Raw genomic sequence first — 17,529 nt, 5'->3', positions numbered from 1 at the left:
GAACTCCTGCATTATGTCCCCAAGACCTTAAGGCAAGGCCCCCAAAACTGATGAGAAACCCCTCCAGGTGCTGGTGGGATTGGCTTGCCCTCTTGGGGGTCTCCTCTGGGAAGATCATTTGTAAACCTCTTTACACTAGGAAATTCTGGCACCATGTTCTTTCATATCTGTATGTTGTTCTCCCAGGTACTCATGATCACATTACACATCTCCTCACCCTTTCACTTTGTAGCTGGAGCCCTGACAAGACTGAAAAGGATATTAATAATTACAAATTATATATTAGCAAAAAAAACCCTGGTATCAACCTTTAGCTATTTTTATTGTGACCTGAGCCTTGCTGGTGCCTAAAAATTTTCCAAAGAGGCAGATTTAGTAACTTAAGAATGTGTCCAGATAGCAAAAAGACACTGAATTTAAAAAGAAATGAAATGAGATTTGTCTGTTTGGGGGATTTTCTCTATTCCTTATTATCATGGTTGCCAGAAACGAACAAACAAACAATTTAAGTCCAACAAAATTAAAAAAAACCCTCCTCGATCTTATAACTGTTTTGTTTTTTTCCCTGAGTCCTCTCTAATTTATAAATAGTTCCACTATACTTACAGAGCATCTTTCCACTCTGGAGCCTATTTCTATCAAAAAAGTATTTAAATCTTTACGTTATGAGCTGTTGAAAGAGAAAAAAAAGAACGGTAAGGAAAGGAAAAAAAAAAGAACGGTAAGTGTCCAAGTGAGCTCACCTTGTAATGGATCTGCAATTGTTCATTGGTTGATTCATTCTGGAGTAAGGAAGCTCGGTTGATATAAGCCTCTGCCTGGACAGGGTCATCATCTTCCAGATAAAGCCTGGCAATTTTCAGATAGGTCTCCAATTTATAATCCACATTGTACTGCCTGCAATTAATACATAAAGAACACAGAATATTAACTTTTTTAAAAATGTCCTTTCAAATGAAGTACTAGCTTCTCATAGGAAGTACCCAAATAGCCTCAGTTATCTGATGCAATCACAAATTTATACAATATTTATATGTCATTAGAAATAAGGTATTACTGAACTTAGTAAAAGTAGCTCATTTGATTCTCTACCTTGTGTCATAGGCCTGATTTATAGTTTTAATTTTCTTCCTTCTTTGTTTTATTAGTGCTACCTCTTAGCTCCTTTATCTAAATACTCAAAAATTTGCCCTTTCATTGGCAGATATTTTTGCTTTAATGATTACTTCTTTTTTTTATTTTTTTTTAAACCCTTAATTTCTATGTACTGGCTCCTTGGTGGAAGGGTGGGCAATGGGGGTCAAGTGACTTGCCCAGGGTCACACAGCTGGGAAGTGTCTGAGGCCGGATTTGAACCTAGGACCTCCTGTCTCTAGGCCTGACTCTCAATCCACTGAACTACCCAGCTGCCCCTAATGATTACTTCTTAAATTTAACATAGATGGAAAAAAGCAATGACAAAATCTGTTTTCCCAAACAATGGGGGCTGTAATTCCACTGCTCTCAAAACAAAAATCATATCTAAATCAAATGACCACCATGCAATTTGCTAGTTATTTAAGTCAAATGAGTTTAAACTATTATTGCTGTAAGAAAAAGCAAGAGAAATTATTTTTGAGTAAAAAATAACAAAAACCCCAAAGAGAATATTATCAGAAGAAACAAAGGCAAAAGTTAGGAAACCTTGCCTTTCAAAAGTACTGAAAGAATAAATAATCTGAGTCACCTAATATCCGTCTGAAGTTAAGATCAAAAGCTGTGTATAAATGATTTATTATACATCAACGGTCTTTTTTTCTTTTTTAAAAAAATTCTGACTTTCTGTCTTAGAATTGATAGCTGAGTATTGGTTCGAAGGCAGAAAAGCTGTAAGTGCTAAACATCTGGTGTTAAGTGACTTGCCCCAGTGTCACACAGTTAGGAAGTATATGAGGCCAGACTAGAACCCAGGATCTTCCATCTCCACTGAGTCACCTCACTGCCCCTCAAGGTTTTCTAATTAACTGCTTTTCAGTGTCACCACTGAACTGTTTCATAATCTAAATGCGAGTAGTAAAGAAGCCTACTACCATCACAAAAAATATATTTATGTGGCCAGATACTTAATCACCTAACAAAAGATGAGAGAGGAATACTTTGCAATCTGACACAGCTGAATTGTTTTAAACCTGCCAGCTGAAATAGGAAGTGATTTTGGTGATGGATGTAATGGAATATTTAATACCTTTCATCCTCCTTATGGCAATTTACTTTGGTGTGGGGGGGGGGAAAGGCTCCATATATGCCAAAATATTTCTAGGAGCACTTTCTGTAGAAATAAGAACTGAAAATAAAGTGGATGTCTATTGATAGGGGAATAATCAATTAAATGAATTATCATACAATGATGTAATGGATAACAAAAAGTGTTAAAGAAAAGATAGCTATGAAGGATTCAGAGAAATTTGAAGAGGTCTGTGTGAACTGGATGCAGCATGAGATGAGCATAAGAGAACAGCCTACAAAATGACTACAATAATGTAAAGGAAAAGAGTATACAAAAATCAGAATCCAGATCAAATACATTGACCAAGTGTGACCTGCCGAGAGCATGTGCTGTTGGATATTATCACATACTATTGTTATTTTGCTTAATGATTCTTTGTTATAACAGAGGTCTCTCTGAGAGAAAAAGGTGCTGGAAAGTTATAGTTAAAATCAATAATTAAAAAAAAACATGTTTTGAAGCCTATACTTTATATACTAAGGAATTACAATTAAGGTCAACCATTCAAAATGGAAGTGATAAAATCATTTGGAACACAATGATTTTGCTTAACTTTGATCTTTTATGATGAGAAAAGCAAAGTAAACTCTTAAGTACCCAGCTACCTATCCAGAAGGCCTAGTCAGTGTGCTCTAGAGAGTACCTTTGAGGCTGACTTTGTGATTGTTCTATCTTTAATGCTGCAGCTTTTTAGATAGTCATGCAGTAATCTCTTTCCATTGTGAAGACAAGACTAGTCAAGTTGGCTTTGGAATACATAGAATACGTAGATGGATATTTGGAATCCAAATGTTTGGAATCCATAGAAATTTGGCCTCTATCCTTTCAATATTCAAAGGAAAAGTAAAAAATATGATATAATAAACCTATAAATCTATGGGAGGAAGTATGATCTAATTGTCCATGAAGCCAAGAAGACCTGGGTTCAATTCCCACTTCTGACACATATAGGCTGTGTGACTTTTGGGCAAAACAATTAACCTCTCACTGCCCTATGACAACTAAGACAGTGCTACTCTAAGAAAGTGCTGATCTGCACTTGTCAAGGGAGGGAGTTTTCTTACCAGTAAAATAAATGAATCGCCAATCAAATTCACACTAAATGTTTCTGAAACTGGTTATAATAATAGGAAAAAAAAGACTAGATTTAAAGTAATAGCTGTTCAATAACATTGTAAGGAAATACAACTTTAAAAGACGTAAGAAGAACTCCGAGCAATGAAATAATCAACTGCAATTTCAGAGGACTGGTGTTTACACACGCTGTTTTTTGAGGAAAAAGGTGACATTAAAGTACAGAATATCTTTCCATCTATCTACATATCTATCTGTCTGTCTAAATGATAGAATTCTTCAGACTTGGCTAATGTGGGATTTCTTTTATAAAGATTTTGTTTTTCTTTCATTCAATTTTTTTGTTGTTGAGTGACAGGGTCACCAAAATTTAAAAAAAAAGAAAAGGGTCATTTAAGTGGTTTTTTAAATGCACAGAAGAGAACAAAGGTCAAAAATAAATACAGACAAGCAGGACAGCTCTGAAAACTACATCTCAGACTTGACATACAATTTAAGGGAGAAGCAAAGCTGTCCACTATAAATTCATGGCCAGCCACACCATCAGTACTCTTTTTCTATTCTGCTTTATTTAGAGAAATGTTTGTCGTAAGTTCAAGATTTTTAAAATAAAAAACCGAGAATTCTTCATTTTAAACAACCATGGCTACTAGCACCTAAGTCCTAATGGAATATGGAAAGAAAAATTTTAGACAAGAAAAAAAAAAGCATCTTCCACTATTTACTATACTTTTGTCCTGTTTCCAACGGAATTCCCACCAACACTTGTGCAGCATTTCTCCAGTCTTCTTCTTTCTCATATATCGATGCAAGATGCTGCCTTATTGAAGCAACCTTAATTTTAAGAAAAAAGAAACTGTTAAATTTGATCTAATTTCAAATGATCCATCAAATTATTTAATTTGTCCAGAGTAAACAAGTTCAAGTATTGGTGACCTAAAGTCCTCAAGTAGTAAATGTTTTCATAAAACACCATTTTTCAGTAAGATTTCCATTTAAAAAAATAAAAAGTTCAAAGTTATCAAATATACAGAACTAGGTGATGTGATATAATACATTCTTTAAAGAGAAATGGCAATTTGTTAAAAAACCTCTTATGGATATTATTAAATATATTTGACTAGTATTATCCACATGCTCCATCATTAGTTATTATGCTCCATTAGCCATTACTGATTCTGTTTTACTGCTACCTTTTTTTTTTACATATTTATTCCAAACATATTACTTCCCTCCCCATCGAGTACTGTTTTGTAACAAAGAACAATCAACACCTCAACCAGCACTGAGCATCTGAGCAACATTCCAGAGCCACAGGTCTCAACTTCCTTCAATGAAAAGAAAGGTACATTTTCTTAGCTCTAAGACTCTGAGCACAAGCTTTGCATTTTAATTACTGATTCTTTTTAATAGCTTTTTAAGAACACTGGTAAGTACTTGGAAATTCAGAGCACAAGATCAGTGATTCCCAGTTTTTTAGGAACTGTACCATCCTACCATTTTGATAGTTTATTTCTTTAACAAAAACTTTAAAATTGCATTTTCCCCAAAATTTCATGATAATCCTTAAGGAGCCCTTAAAAAACTGACAGATAACCACTACTCTAGATTTTCTGACTAAGATCTAGTTCTTTGCTTTTTACCTGCTCCTCAAATGAAATGACTCTGGGCTGAATCTTTTCCAAGGTGAAATGATAGATTTCTTTGGCGGTGCTGTCAGGAAGATTAGGCAGGTGTGTGCAGAAATCGGTCAGCAACTGCCGAGAGATCACTAGACTGACATTCTCATTTACCACTTGGTTTGAAGAAAAAGAAATAGGAGTAATTTGTATATTTTTCAAATACTTTTCAAGACAAAATTTTCATTTGCTTAATTCTTATATAGGAGACACCATATGTTTGCTAAAACTGAATAGACTCATCTGACAAAACCATTAAGAATTTTGGCCTGATGCCAAATTATATGAAAAAAAAAAAACCCACAGGAACAGAATGATCAAACATTTGACTTTCAGAAAATAACATTCAAAGATATTTTGCATAAATAGCTGAGAATTGTATTTTCTTTCCCCTACCTACACTTGCTTGTTTTAAAAATTTGAGTATAAATATAATGGCATTAACAGTTATGAATTAAATATAAAAAAGCAAGATTTAGGAGAAAAGGTTACAGTTTCCCACAATGAAATGAATCAAACATTGCCAAAATTTATTCATTTTGACACTGTAAAAACTACGTTTAGATGTATAAACAAAGCTAAAGATCCTATTATTAAAGCAAAAAACAATATGTAATTGTTGTCATTAGCTGGTAACATTAAGGGGAATAGATTATGATCAGAGCCACTAGCTATAAAAATTGTTTACCTTGACATCAAAACCAAAAGCTATACTGAGGGGCAAATGGCATACCAGACTCCCTCCTTTGGGATGGATTAGGGAAAAGGAGGCAGAGACCCCAGACACTACAAGGCCAGTGGAAAGGAACCATGAGGGAACCTCATACTGAAAATGATCCCAGCACACACTGACAAAGAATCATCAGCTGCTTCTTCACACTCAGCATTTAAGAAGCCAAAGAGTAGCAGACACTTTATAACAGAGAGGAGTTAGAGGAGGGGGCCCCCTCCTACCACCCCACCCCCAAAACAATGTTTAAAGTTTCAGGTTGGAAATGGAAGGAATCTTAAGGATTGTGTAATTCAATTCCTTGATGTTACAGAAGAAAAAATGAGATCTCCAAAAGGAGGAAAGGCTTGTCTTGAAGGGTCACAGAGACAACAATGAAATTGAGGCTGAGGCAAGGTGGATACAAATAGAATTCAAATGTTATAGAATGATACTGACAGGCCAGAAAAGGAACTTTGGTTCAACCCCCTCTTTTTATTGGGAGGCAAAGAGAGATCCACAGTAAATGTCAGAGCAGAGACTAAGATTAAAATCTATAGCTTTGCTCTTGAAGGACACTGTGAGTCAAAACTCACAACCAGCAGCTGAGCAAAAGAAGGTGGTTCCATCCTTCTGGGTTCTCCAACTTTCCCACTGCCACCACCAGGAAAAGCTTAAGTGGATGGGGGAAGGTCAAGTTCTCCCAGACTACACTGCACGGGGGCAGGACATCTTGTTCTCTCAGGGAAGACTGTTGAAAACCTATGGACACCTGCATGGTGGAAAACTTGGGGAGGTCCATATCTGGCCTCTGTCCATAAAACGAACAACCTGAGGACTGAGCCAGGTATCAAATTCTGCACTCCTTCACTGCACCCCATCCATGGCCTCCCAAATTCCTTATGAAAGAACAGGTATAAACAGAGGTACTCAACAGTTTTTTGTTTTGTTTTGTTTACACTTGAATTTGAGGAGCAGATTGTTTAGGGATATTTGTACTTTTGTAAAAATCTGGAAAAAAAGTTCCCTGAATGGGTTACCAGGAAGGTGTGACCCAATGCCCCCTTGGCTAGTCATGCCCAGTTCCAAGAACTGGCCCCTCTAGTCCTGGGGCTATCTCGGGACCACAGGACTGCCCCTGAAGAATCGCTCTGCTTGAAGGATCAAGTTGAGGGCCTCCTCAGCTCTAAGCCAACCCTGCCAGCTCTGCCTCTGCCCAGAAACCTTCTTCTTGGTCATTAAAGTTGTTCCCCCCCAGACTACCTCTGGGACCAATCATTAGTCTCTGTCCCTGCCCTCTTCCTCAGAGGATTATAGGAGTTCTTCATAAGTTCCACTTGTTCAAAGTCCCCCCTCACAAGCAAAGCTCTTCCAATGAATGCCATTTAAATTGTCACTCATTTTTCAATTTTCAACCTTTGGTCATTCCTTTTCTAGCCTTGACACCCAAGCTTTAGAATACTTCTACAAAAGTCATGAAACTTTTGTCCACCAGCCAACTGGTGGACCACAAAATCCATATAATTCTCTCTTTGCCTGGACTCCTGCTTCACAGTGAATCCTCTGATTCAACTGCTGACATCCCCTAGTTCATGGCTCACAGGAGCCATTCCAAATTTCCTCTGCCATCAAACATCCCCAAGCTCTCTTTCAGATGACCTGGCCTCTTTACATACCTAAAAAAAATGGACGCCATCTTTTGTGAGTTTTCTAACCTTCTCATTCTTCAAAATCTCACCAGCTGCCAGTCCTGAGATCAGAACCCAAGTCTTGACTAATTCATTTTATTCCTCTTCCCACCAAGTGACCACCACATCATCAGCACCCTTCCCACCCCCCACCCCCCCCCATGCACTCATAAAATTCTATTCAAATCAAACTGAGGAGCATGGTATTTGGAGAATTGGGCCTGGAGTCAGTAAGACTTGAGTTCAATTCTTAGACCAGCCTAACCTCTGTCTCAGTTTTCTTATCTGGAAAATGGAGATAATAATAGCAACTACCTCTCAGGATTGCTGTGATGATCAAATGAGATAATACATAGCTACTATCACTTTCATTATCATTAATTCAAATCTCTTACTGATCCTGGAAAGGATATGTTAAAATCCTCCCTCCTCCCCCATGGTCCCCCCAACCATCTTTATACATTAAAACACCCCTTCCTAGTCACTACTTGAACTAAAGCTGCTTGAGGGCAAGAACTGCAGAAAATGTTGTATTTGAAACCCCAGCACTTAGTATAGTGCTTGGCAAAGAATAAATGCTTAGCAAATATTGAGAGGCTCAGTTCAAGTGTTAAATCTCCCCAAACACTTCCTTGTCCTCCCCACAAGTAAATGTTCTCTCCCTCTCCTCTAGTTATATGGTATTTATTTGACACCTAGTGGAAGGCAAACCCTTTGAGGGCAGGGACTGTTTCCTGTTTATTTTTATGTCTTCAGTGTCTAGCTATCTTTAGACTACAAGAGATGCTCAACAAATGATTGCTGAACTGAATTATAATTCATGACAAATTAAATGTTTAAAATTTGAATGTCCCTTGAAGTAATAAGCATATTTGATAATATGCTTCATAATTTAAAAATAACTCACTTAAGTTAACTACTATAAATATACTATTACAGGTCACAATATCTCCTTAAATTTCAAGACATTTGTTCCAAAATTATCACATGGCATATGAAGTTTTAAAATCTCCATACAGTATTAAAAAAAAAACCACACACAAAGAGGCACCAATATGATTAGCTTCATTTTTATGAGTTCTGAATATTTATATTTTCAAAGTTCAATGATATACAGGAAACCAAATATTAAATTTCAGTTCCACTTACTTGCTTCCACAAAGGCTTTTAAAGCCTCAAGTTGTTCTGCTCCAGGCAACTGAATGGCTTTTTCCAATATCTGCCGGTACCTAGCAAGACAAAATTAAAATACTTTATCGGATGCTCAGCGGACTTAAGTCAAGCTCTCTTGACAAAGCCTTAATTACCTGACCTCTAAAAAACAAAGATTTTTACATCCAGAGGCTTAAATCCCTTAAATCTCAGCCCTGTGAGATGACCTTCACTACTCTGGGTGTCAGTTTCTTTTAGCTTGGATTAGATCATAGGGATCAATCTCCCAACTGCCCTCCTGATATGGCCAGTCAGATTAAATGTAATTGAAATACATTTAACAAAATAAATAAAAATTCAACACTAACAAAGAATCTGTGGTTCTCTAAATTGATATGCTGCCATGCAGGGATCAGTTTCTTTTCAGGATTGCTGCCACTGGATTAGAGGATCCCCTATGATTCTATATCCTAAAACATATAGGGTCTATAAATTTCTATTACTTCTAAACATAAATATGGTTGACTACTAGGTTTATATCCCAAAGAGCTAGAGAGAGAGAGAGAGAGAGAGAGAGAGAGAGAGAGAGAGAGAGAGAGAGAGAGAGAGAGGATCTATTTGTACAAAAATATTTATAGCTGTGCTGTTTATGGTGGCAAAAAATTGGAAAATGAGGGCATGTCCCTCGATTGGGGAATGGCTGAACAAATTGTGGTATATGATGGTGATGTATTGTGCTGTAAGGAGTAATGAACTGGAGGATTTCTAAATGAACTCACAAGACCTAAATGAACTGATGTGGAGTAAAATAAGAACATTATACACAGTAACTGAAACACTATGGGACAATCAAATGTAATTGACTTTGCTACTAATAGCATATGAGTATGTGATTCAGGGTTTTGATTTTAAAGGATTGCTTTTTCACAGAAATGAATAATAAGAAAATAGGTTTTGAATGATAAAATATGTATAACGCTTGTCAACTCCAAGAGGGGGAAGGGAACAGGAGAGAGAGACAGCATGAATCATGTAACCATAGCCACGGAAAAAAATTTAAAATTAAATAAGTAAATATGGTTGTATTTAACCTAATTAAAACTAGGGGCAGCTAGGTGGCTCAGTGGATAAACAGTCAGGTCTGGAGATGGGAGGTGCTGGACTCAAACTGGGCTTCACATACTTTTTAGCTATGTGACCCTGGCCAAGTCATTTCATCCTCATTGCCTAGCCCGATGATGGCTAACCTATGGCACAGGTGCCAAAGATGTTACACAGAGCGCTCACAGGTGACAGGGCACTCAGTCACCCTCTCTCCCCACCCCCAGCCCCATTCACATTCCTGGCCCCTCTACCCAGCAGCCCAATGGGAATGCACAGTGGATAAGGTTGGTGGCTCAAAGGCAGTAGAGCTGGAGGGGAGCAGAGTGCTCAGGCCATTCCCCTCCCCCTCTCTACACTTGCTGAGGACATTCCTCACTTCACTCACCCTCCGCCCAGCAGCCCAAGGGGAGCGCTTTCTGTGAAGTAAGGGAGGTGGGAGTGGGGCATACCCAGCATGTGGTGAAGGGGACAGGCACAGAATACCTGGAGGGGGGCTGGCACTGTATCTCTTAAAGGTTTGCCATCACTGGTCTAACCCTTACTAAGTGGTAGATTTTAAGACAGAAAGTAAGAATTTTTAAAAAACATTATTTTATCTTAGACATGCACCTCTGAGAGTTTCCTAGGTGCTTTCACAACAAATTAGAAGAAAAAAGAAAACTTTCTGAAATTCTGAAACAGAGATAAAGATAGGGATATACACATAATTCTTTATTGCTGAACAAATTATACTGTATGGGACAGCATCCTCACTTCATACTCGACTAAATCCATAGTCACTAATTTTTTAACTTTAAAAGTAACAAGCTTCTATGATTTCATCAATGTGGAATACTTCACTGACACAGATTATAAATCCTCTCCATGACCTGCTATGACTAAGATAAATTCATTACTAGGGATTAACCTAATAAGAAGCCTATCTAAATTTGCAAAGGGTGGTCCTCATAAAAGTTTGTCATCAAGTCAAAGCTTGAAACCTTTAAGCTTAAGAAAACCTGCCAAAAATTGCTGTCTGCTGAGTAACTTTAAGAACCAACAGTCAAAGGTTTTGAGCAATAATATATGTATAACCCAATGGAATTCCTTGTCAATTCCAGGAGGAGGGAGGGAGGAAAGGAGGGAGACAAGAATCATCAAAGAATATAGAAAGACTAAACATCCTTTATTGACCATAATGAAATAACAATTTTAATCAATAAAGGGTCTTTGGGATTCAATCTTAAATGAAGACTAAATAATTTGATTCTAAATATTTGGTGGCTAAAAAAATAAACCATAGGAACAATAGATAATTTCAAAGATGATACAAGGAATTAACATACAAAAACTGGGATGCAGCAAAACTAACCCTTAAGGGAAAATTTATTTCTGAACACTTCGATCACTAGAACAAACCAATAAATTGTGTATATAACAAAAGGTCAACTAAAAATTCTGAAAACTAAAGAGAAGTAAAATTAGAATTGGTGGCTTATGATGTCCCTTCCTACTCTAAATCTATGATGAATTAATTAAAAAAAAAACTAATAAAATACACAAACATAAATTTTAATCAAAAGGAAAACTACAATGACAAAAAGAAAAATTCCTAACGGATGAAGAAGAAATACAGAAAACTGTTAGATACAATTTTGTTCAATTATATGCCAATAAAACCAATCACTTTAAGTGAAACAGATGGATATTTGCAAAAGAGAAAAAAAGTGGAATCAATATAGAGGAAGGAGGAAAGGAAGGAAAGGAGAGAGAGAAGGAAGGAGGGAAAGATGGACTTATTAATGTGTTAAGCACTATGTGAAGTATTTCACAAGTATTATCTCGGTTGATCCTCAACAAGCTGGGAAATTGATGTAATTATAGAATACTCAGGGGTTAAAAGAATCTAAGGAAAAAAATGTTAAACAAACCAATCTACAAAAAAATTTAAAAAAATTAAACAAGCCATGAAGGACATTTTGAAGGAAAAAACTTCAGGGTAAAATGGATTTACCAAGTGAATTCTCATAAAACAATTAAAGAACAATTTAACTGCAATTTGTCATAAATTTTATGTAAGAATAAAGAGCTCCCTCTATAAGACAAAAATGATCCTCATAAGTAAAGCAGGGAGAAATATTAGAGAAGGAAAACTATAGAGCAGTATCTCTAATGAATATTAAAAATATTGGATAAAATATTAACAAAGAGGCTACATAATGGCATATTAGAAAAAACAATACAGTAAAATCAAACTGGATTTATACCAGGAATACAGGGTTGGTTCAATATTAGGAAAACTATAAATGTAATGGACCATATGAACTACAAAGCAATTTTTAAAATCCACAAGATTATATCAATAGATGCAGAAAAAGTTTTTGACAAAATATAACACCAATGTATGCTTAAAAAAAAAGAGCACAGGAATAAATGGTTATTTCCTTAATATGATCAGCATTAAGTCTTAAGCGTTAGTGTGATATATGATAGAGAAATGCTAGGGGGCTTCCCTAACAAAGACAAAGACAAAGACAAAGCAGGGATGTTCACAGTCACCAAAGTTATTTTATTATCTGATTATTATAGAAATGCTATAAAAAAAATGGAATCATCATAGAGGAAGGAAGGGTTATTGAGGAGTGAGAAAGAAAGGAAGCATGGATTTATTAATGTGTCGGGCACTGTGCTAAGTGTTTTACAAATATACTATCTCATTTGATCCTCACAGTTTGCACAGGGTCACACAAACTAGTCAGTGTCTGGGAGATTTGAACTGAAGTCTTCCTGACACCAGGCCTAATAATATTCTTTTTTAAATTTGAAGATGTTTTATTTTCCCAATTACTACGTAATAACAATTTTCAACATACCTTTTCCAAAATTATAAAATCCAAATTGTGTCTGGAGGCCCAGTATTCTAACCACTGCACTACTTAACTACCTCTGAAGAAACAAATTTATCTCTTTCAGATAATATAATTTACTTAAGTTCTTTAAAAGAACCTTAAAGATTCAACTAAAATTTTTTTAAACAAATTTTTTAAAATGACAGGAAATAAAATAAAACCACAAAAATTTTAAGTTTTTCTGAATATTATCAACAAAACCCATCAACCAGAGTTTTTCATCCTTTTGACAAAAGATAGGCATGTTGTTTCCAAGTTTTTACTATAAAAAAAAGAACTGGAATAAATATATGACCTCAGGGAGTTATCAAAGATACTAATTAAGCCAAAAGCCTCAGCAGAGTGGCAGGCTACAAAATAAATCCACAAAATTCAATAGTATTTCTAAATAATATTTTTAAAACTCTTACCTTCTGTATTGGAATCAATACTATGTACTGGTTCCAAGGCAGATGAGTGGCAAGGGCTAGGCAATGGGGGTTAAGTGACTTGCCCAGGGTCACACACCTAAGAAGTGTCTGAGGACACATTTGAACCTAAGACATAGCATCTCTAGGCCTGGCTCTCAAATCCACTCAACCACCCAAATGCCCCCAGTATTTCTATATAATAACAACTGTGATAAACAGATTAAATCTACCTTGTCCATTCTCAAATTTAATCACCAAAGGTGAAAACATTTCCACTTGACTCACAACTTGGTCACAAGTCTGTGATCTACATATACTAGAGTGGGTGACAAATCAGAATTTACTGAGTGCCTCCTGGGCAGTCCTAAGAAAAACATCTGTTGTAATTGGACACATAAACTAAGAGGAAGGCACAAGAAGTGACACAAAAGAAGCTCCTTTAAAAAAATGAGCTCTCTCTCTCTCTCTCTCTCTCTCTCTCTCTCTCTCTCTCTCTCTCCACCACGAGGTATTTTCATTTTTTTCCCCCCAGGAAGATGGCACCATAGACGAGCGAATTTTAAAACCTCCACACCCTTACACACTGAGATAGAAAACAATGCCCTTTGAGAAGAAGAGGACCACATCTAATAAAGGACAGAGCAGGGGGAACCCTACTGCAGCATAACTAAAGAGGTACGCCAAGAAAAAGGCTTCAATTCTTGAACTGTTGGGTCTGAGGGCGTAGAAGGGGAATCCAAGGATCCCAGGATGCCTCCTCCACATGTTGTGTGGAGTCTCCAGCGGTCTGGGAAATGTCAGGGCCGGTGGGCGCACCGGTCGGGAGAGAGGACCTTGCTGGCACCGGAATCAGGGAGTTAACAGGCACTGGAGAGGTGACTGGAGGAGAAAACCAGAGAAACACAGCAAAACCGCCCAGAAGATGGTGGCTTAGAGAGAGCCAACCACAGACTGCAGACAGCTTGACTTCCTCATACCCAGATAGAGAACAAAGGGCTTCAAGAGGAAAGAAAACCAGATCAAACACAGCTGACAGCGCAAGGGGACCCCACTGCTGGAGAGCTCAGTTCAGCGAAAACCTGCTCTTTCTTGTCTACCCAGTTTTTTTTTTGTTGTTTTTTTTTGTTTGTTTGTTTTTCCCTCCCTTTGAGGTTTTAGCCTCAGGCCAGATTAAGCAGTAAAATTAATCCAATCAATACAGAATCAATTCCAACAATTGGACAGACAAGAAGTCTTCAGACGGTAAAGAAAGTAACTACAAACCTCCATTGCCATCTGGGGAAAGATCTTTCATCAAAGATCATTAAATACATCTGCTCAAACTAGCAGAACAAGGAAGGAAAAAATATGAGTAAGCAACAGAAAAAGAGAAAAGAAATGACAATTGACAGCTTCTTTCAAGGAAGTGAAAAGAAAGCAAATGAAATAGAAATAGAAGAAGAGGAAGTAGTTCCAGTGAATTGGCCACAGGCTTTGGAAGATCTCAAAATTCAATTAACTCAATAATTTAAAATTCAATTAACTCAAGAACTTCAGGAACTCAAAAAGCAATCAAGATTTTCCGGGTTAAGATGGCGGCAGAGTAAGAAGCAGCTCTTAACCTCTCCTGACCGAAACACACAAAACTCCTCAAGGGGACATAAAAACAAGTCCAGACAAACGGAGGAACCCCACAACAGGGCACAGCGTGGAAGGTACGTGGAATCGAGACATTTCCAGGCTATAAAGGGCTCTCACTAAATCGCAGGCTGAGCAACCTCCCCACCCCCACCACCTCCACAAACAAAATCTATAGCTCTGAAGCCAGCTAAAAAGAAATAGAGCAAGTTTGGGGCACTCATCGAGTCATTGGCAGCTCCGGGGCCTGTTCCTGAGAGCAGCAAGATTTAGGACCCCAATAAGCCAGAGAACGCAAGCGAAATCTGAGCGCGAGGGCAGAGAGTGGACACCCAGCGCAGAGCGCACAGGCACTGGCGGAGGTGTGGGTGGAGGCAGACACAGCCAGGAACTAAAGCTCTGAAAACCTGAGTGGGGAACCAGTGCAGACCAGTATACGACTGTGGAAGCAGCGCCCTGAGACTTGTAAAGGAACCTCCTGCAGAGGATCAAGCAAGGGGGTACACTAGGGGGCTTGACCTTGGAAAAAACCAGAACTCAGACCTCAGGTACCAATAGACCGCGGACAGACACTGAGCGTGAGGATAAACCTGAGAAGCTGCTGGGCTAATGATGGCTACCCAACCTCAGGAAAAACTCAGAAGAGAAAGAATAACAACAAGAAAAAGAAGCCCTTAACACTCGACAACTTTTACACAGAGAAAATCCAGACAACCGAGCAAACAGAGGAGGAGAACAAACAAGCATCCGGACCCTCCTCAAATAAGGAAAACTCCTCACAAGCTATGGAAGAGTTCAAAACTGAGATTTTGAGGAAAATGGAAGAGATCTGGCAAGAAAATAACTTTAAAAGGTAAAATCTTGCAATTGAACACCAGAAATGACCAGATTGAAAAGGAATTCCAGAAGATTATGGCCGAAAACCGAAAGATTATAGCCGAAAATCAATCCCTAAAGGCTAGAATCGAGCAATTGGAAGCTAACGATCTCTCAAGACAACAAGAACAAATAAAACAAAGTCAAAAGACTGAAAAAATAGAAGGAAACATGAAATATCTCAATGAGAGAGTGACAGACCAAGAAAACCGGTCTAGAAGAGACAATTTGAGAATAATTGGTCTTCCAGAAAAACCAGAAATTAATAGAAACCTGGACTCCATACTAAAAGAAATTATTCAGCAAAATTGCCCTGAAGTACTACAACAAGAGGGCAATATAGACATCGAAAGGATTCATAGAACACCCACTACATTCGACCCAGAGAAGAAATCAGTTAGAAATATTATTGCCAAATTCAAAAGCTTTCAAGCAAAAGAAAAAATCTTACAAGAAGCCAGAAAGAGACAATTCAAATATCAAGGAGCACCAATGAGGATCACACAGGATCTGGTAGCCTCCACGCTAAAAGACCGTAAGGCTTGGAATACGATATTCAGAAAGGCAAGAGAGCTGGGCCTGCAACCACGGATCAACTACCCATCAAAATTGACTACATATTTCCAGGGGAAAGTATGGGCATTCAACAAAATCGAAGAATTCCAGGTATTTGCACAGAAAAGACCAGGGCTAAATGGAAAGTTTGACATCGAACCACAAAAATCTAGAGAAACCTGAAAAGGTAAATAAGATCACAGAGGGGAAAGAAAGAAAACTTGTAATTTTTAAATTTGCCTTTTTAAGGGCCTCAGTGAGATCTAATTATCTGTATTCCTATGTAGATAAATGTTATGTATAATTCTCTGTAGTGAACTCTATTCACTATTATAATATTCACTATTATAGTAATCAGAAGAATAATTCACAGGGTGAGGATGGAACACTAAATAATCTAAGATGGCGTGGGGGATAGGAAAGAGGGGGTAAATAGCAGGGGACACCAAGAGAAACTTGAGTGAATAAGAAAATAGAATATTCTATTACACACAAAGAGGGCATGGGAGGGAGAGGGGACAAATACTATTATAAGAAGGAGAGGAAGAGAGCATTAAGAGGTAATAATCAAACCTTACTCTTAGTGTAATCAACCCGGAGAGGGAAGAGTAGCTTTATTATCCATTGGGATAAAAAACTCTATCTAACCCTACTGAGAAAGTCAGAAGGGATAAACCAAGGGGAGCAGGGGAGTGGGAAGGTCAAAAAAGGGAGGGGAGAAGGGAGAGGGAATTCATAAGGCCTTTAAAAACAAAAAGAGGGGGAAAAATAAGGGAGGGGGTAGAAAGGGAAGTTAATCAAGGGAGGGGATAAGGGATAGGGTCTTAATAGCAAACCACTGGTTTTAAAGGAAATAGTTTAAGGAGAAGGGGTAGGAATGGGGGAGGATTTGAAAATGTCAGCAAATGCACAACTGATGATTATAACTCTGAATGTGAATGGGATGAACTCCCTCATAAAACGGAAGCAAATAGCAGAGTGGATTAGAAACCAAAATCCCACTATATGTTGTCTACAAGAAACACATATGAGGCGGGTGGACATACATAAGTTTAAGGTTCAGGGTTTGAGCAAAATCTTTTGGGCCTCAAATGAGAAAAAGAAGGCAGGAGTGGCTATTATGATTTCTGACAAAGCCAAAGTCAAAATAGATATGATTATAAAAGACAGGGAAGGTCATTACATCCTGATTAAAGGCAGTATAAACAATGAGGAAATAACACTGCTCAATATGTATGCACCAAGTGGCATAGCACCCAAATTCATAAAGGAGAAACTAGCAGAGCTCAAGAAGGAAATAGATAGTAAAAACATACTAGTGGGAGATCTAAATATTCCTCTGTCAGATCTAGATAAATCAAACCGAAAAATAAATAAGAAAGAGGTAAGAGAGGTGAATGAAGTCCTAGAAAAATTAGATCTAATTGATATGTGGAGAAAAATAAATAGGGAAAAAAAGGAAAACACCTTCTTCTCAGCTGCACATGGCACATTCACAAAGATTGACCATG

The 17,529-nt window shown here is 37.6% G+C and overlaps 1 protein-coding gene across 2 annotated transcripts in view; it reads right to left on the bottom strand.

The window, feature by feature from the left end:
* The window catches only part of COPS4 (COP9 signalosome subunit 4), a 47,237-nt gene that overhangs the window by 12,631 nt on the left and 17,077 nt on the right, over nt 1–17,529 (bottom strand). For both annotated transcript variants that reach the window (XM_044680278.1, XM_044680279.1), the window contains exons 2-5: nt 8,566–8,645; nt 4,984–5,135; nt 4,071–4,174; nt 744–897 (exon numbers count right to left, since the gene is read on the bottom strand). In XM_044680278.1, coding sequence (XP_044536213.1) covers nt 744–897; nt 4,071–4,174; nt 4,984–5,135; nt 8,566–8,645 — 490 coding nt within the window. The remainder of the gene's footprint in view (nt 1–743; nt 898–4,070; nt 4,175–4,983; nt 5,136–8,565; nt 8,646–17,529) is intronic.

The sequence above is a fragment of the Gracilinanus agilis genome, chromosome 6 (genome assembly GCF_016433145.1).
Source record: "Gracilinanus agilis isolate LMUSP501 chromosome 6, AgileGrace, whole genome shotgun sequence".
Lineage (NCBI taxonomy): Eukaryota > Metazoa > Chordata > Mammalia > Didelphimorphia > Didelphidae > Gracilinanus > Gracilinanus agilis.
The sequence above is the reverse complement of the archived record's forward strand: the minus strand, read 5'-3'. Positions and strand labels throughout refer to the sequence as shown.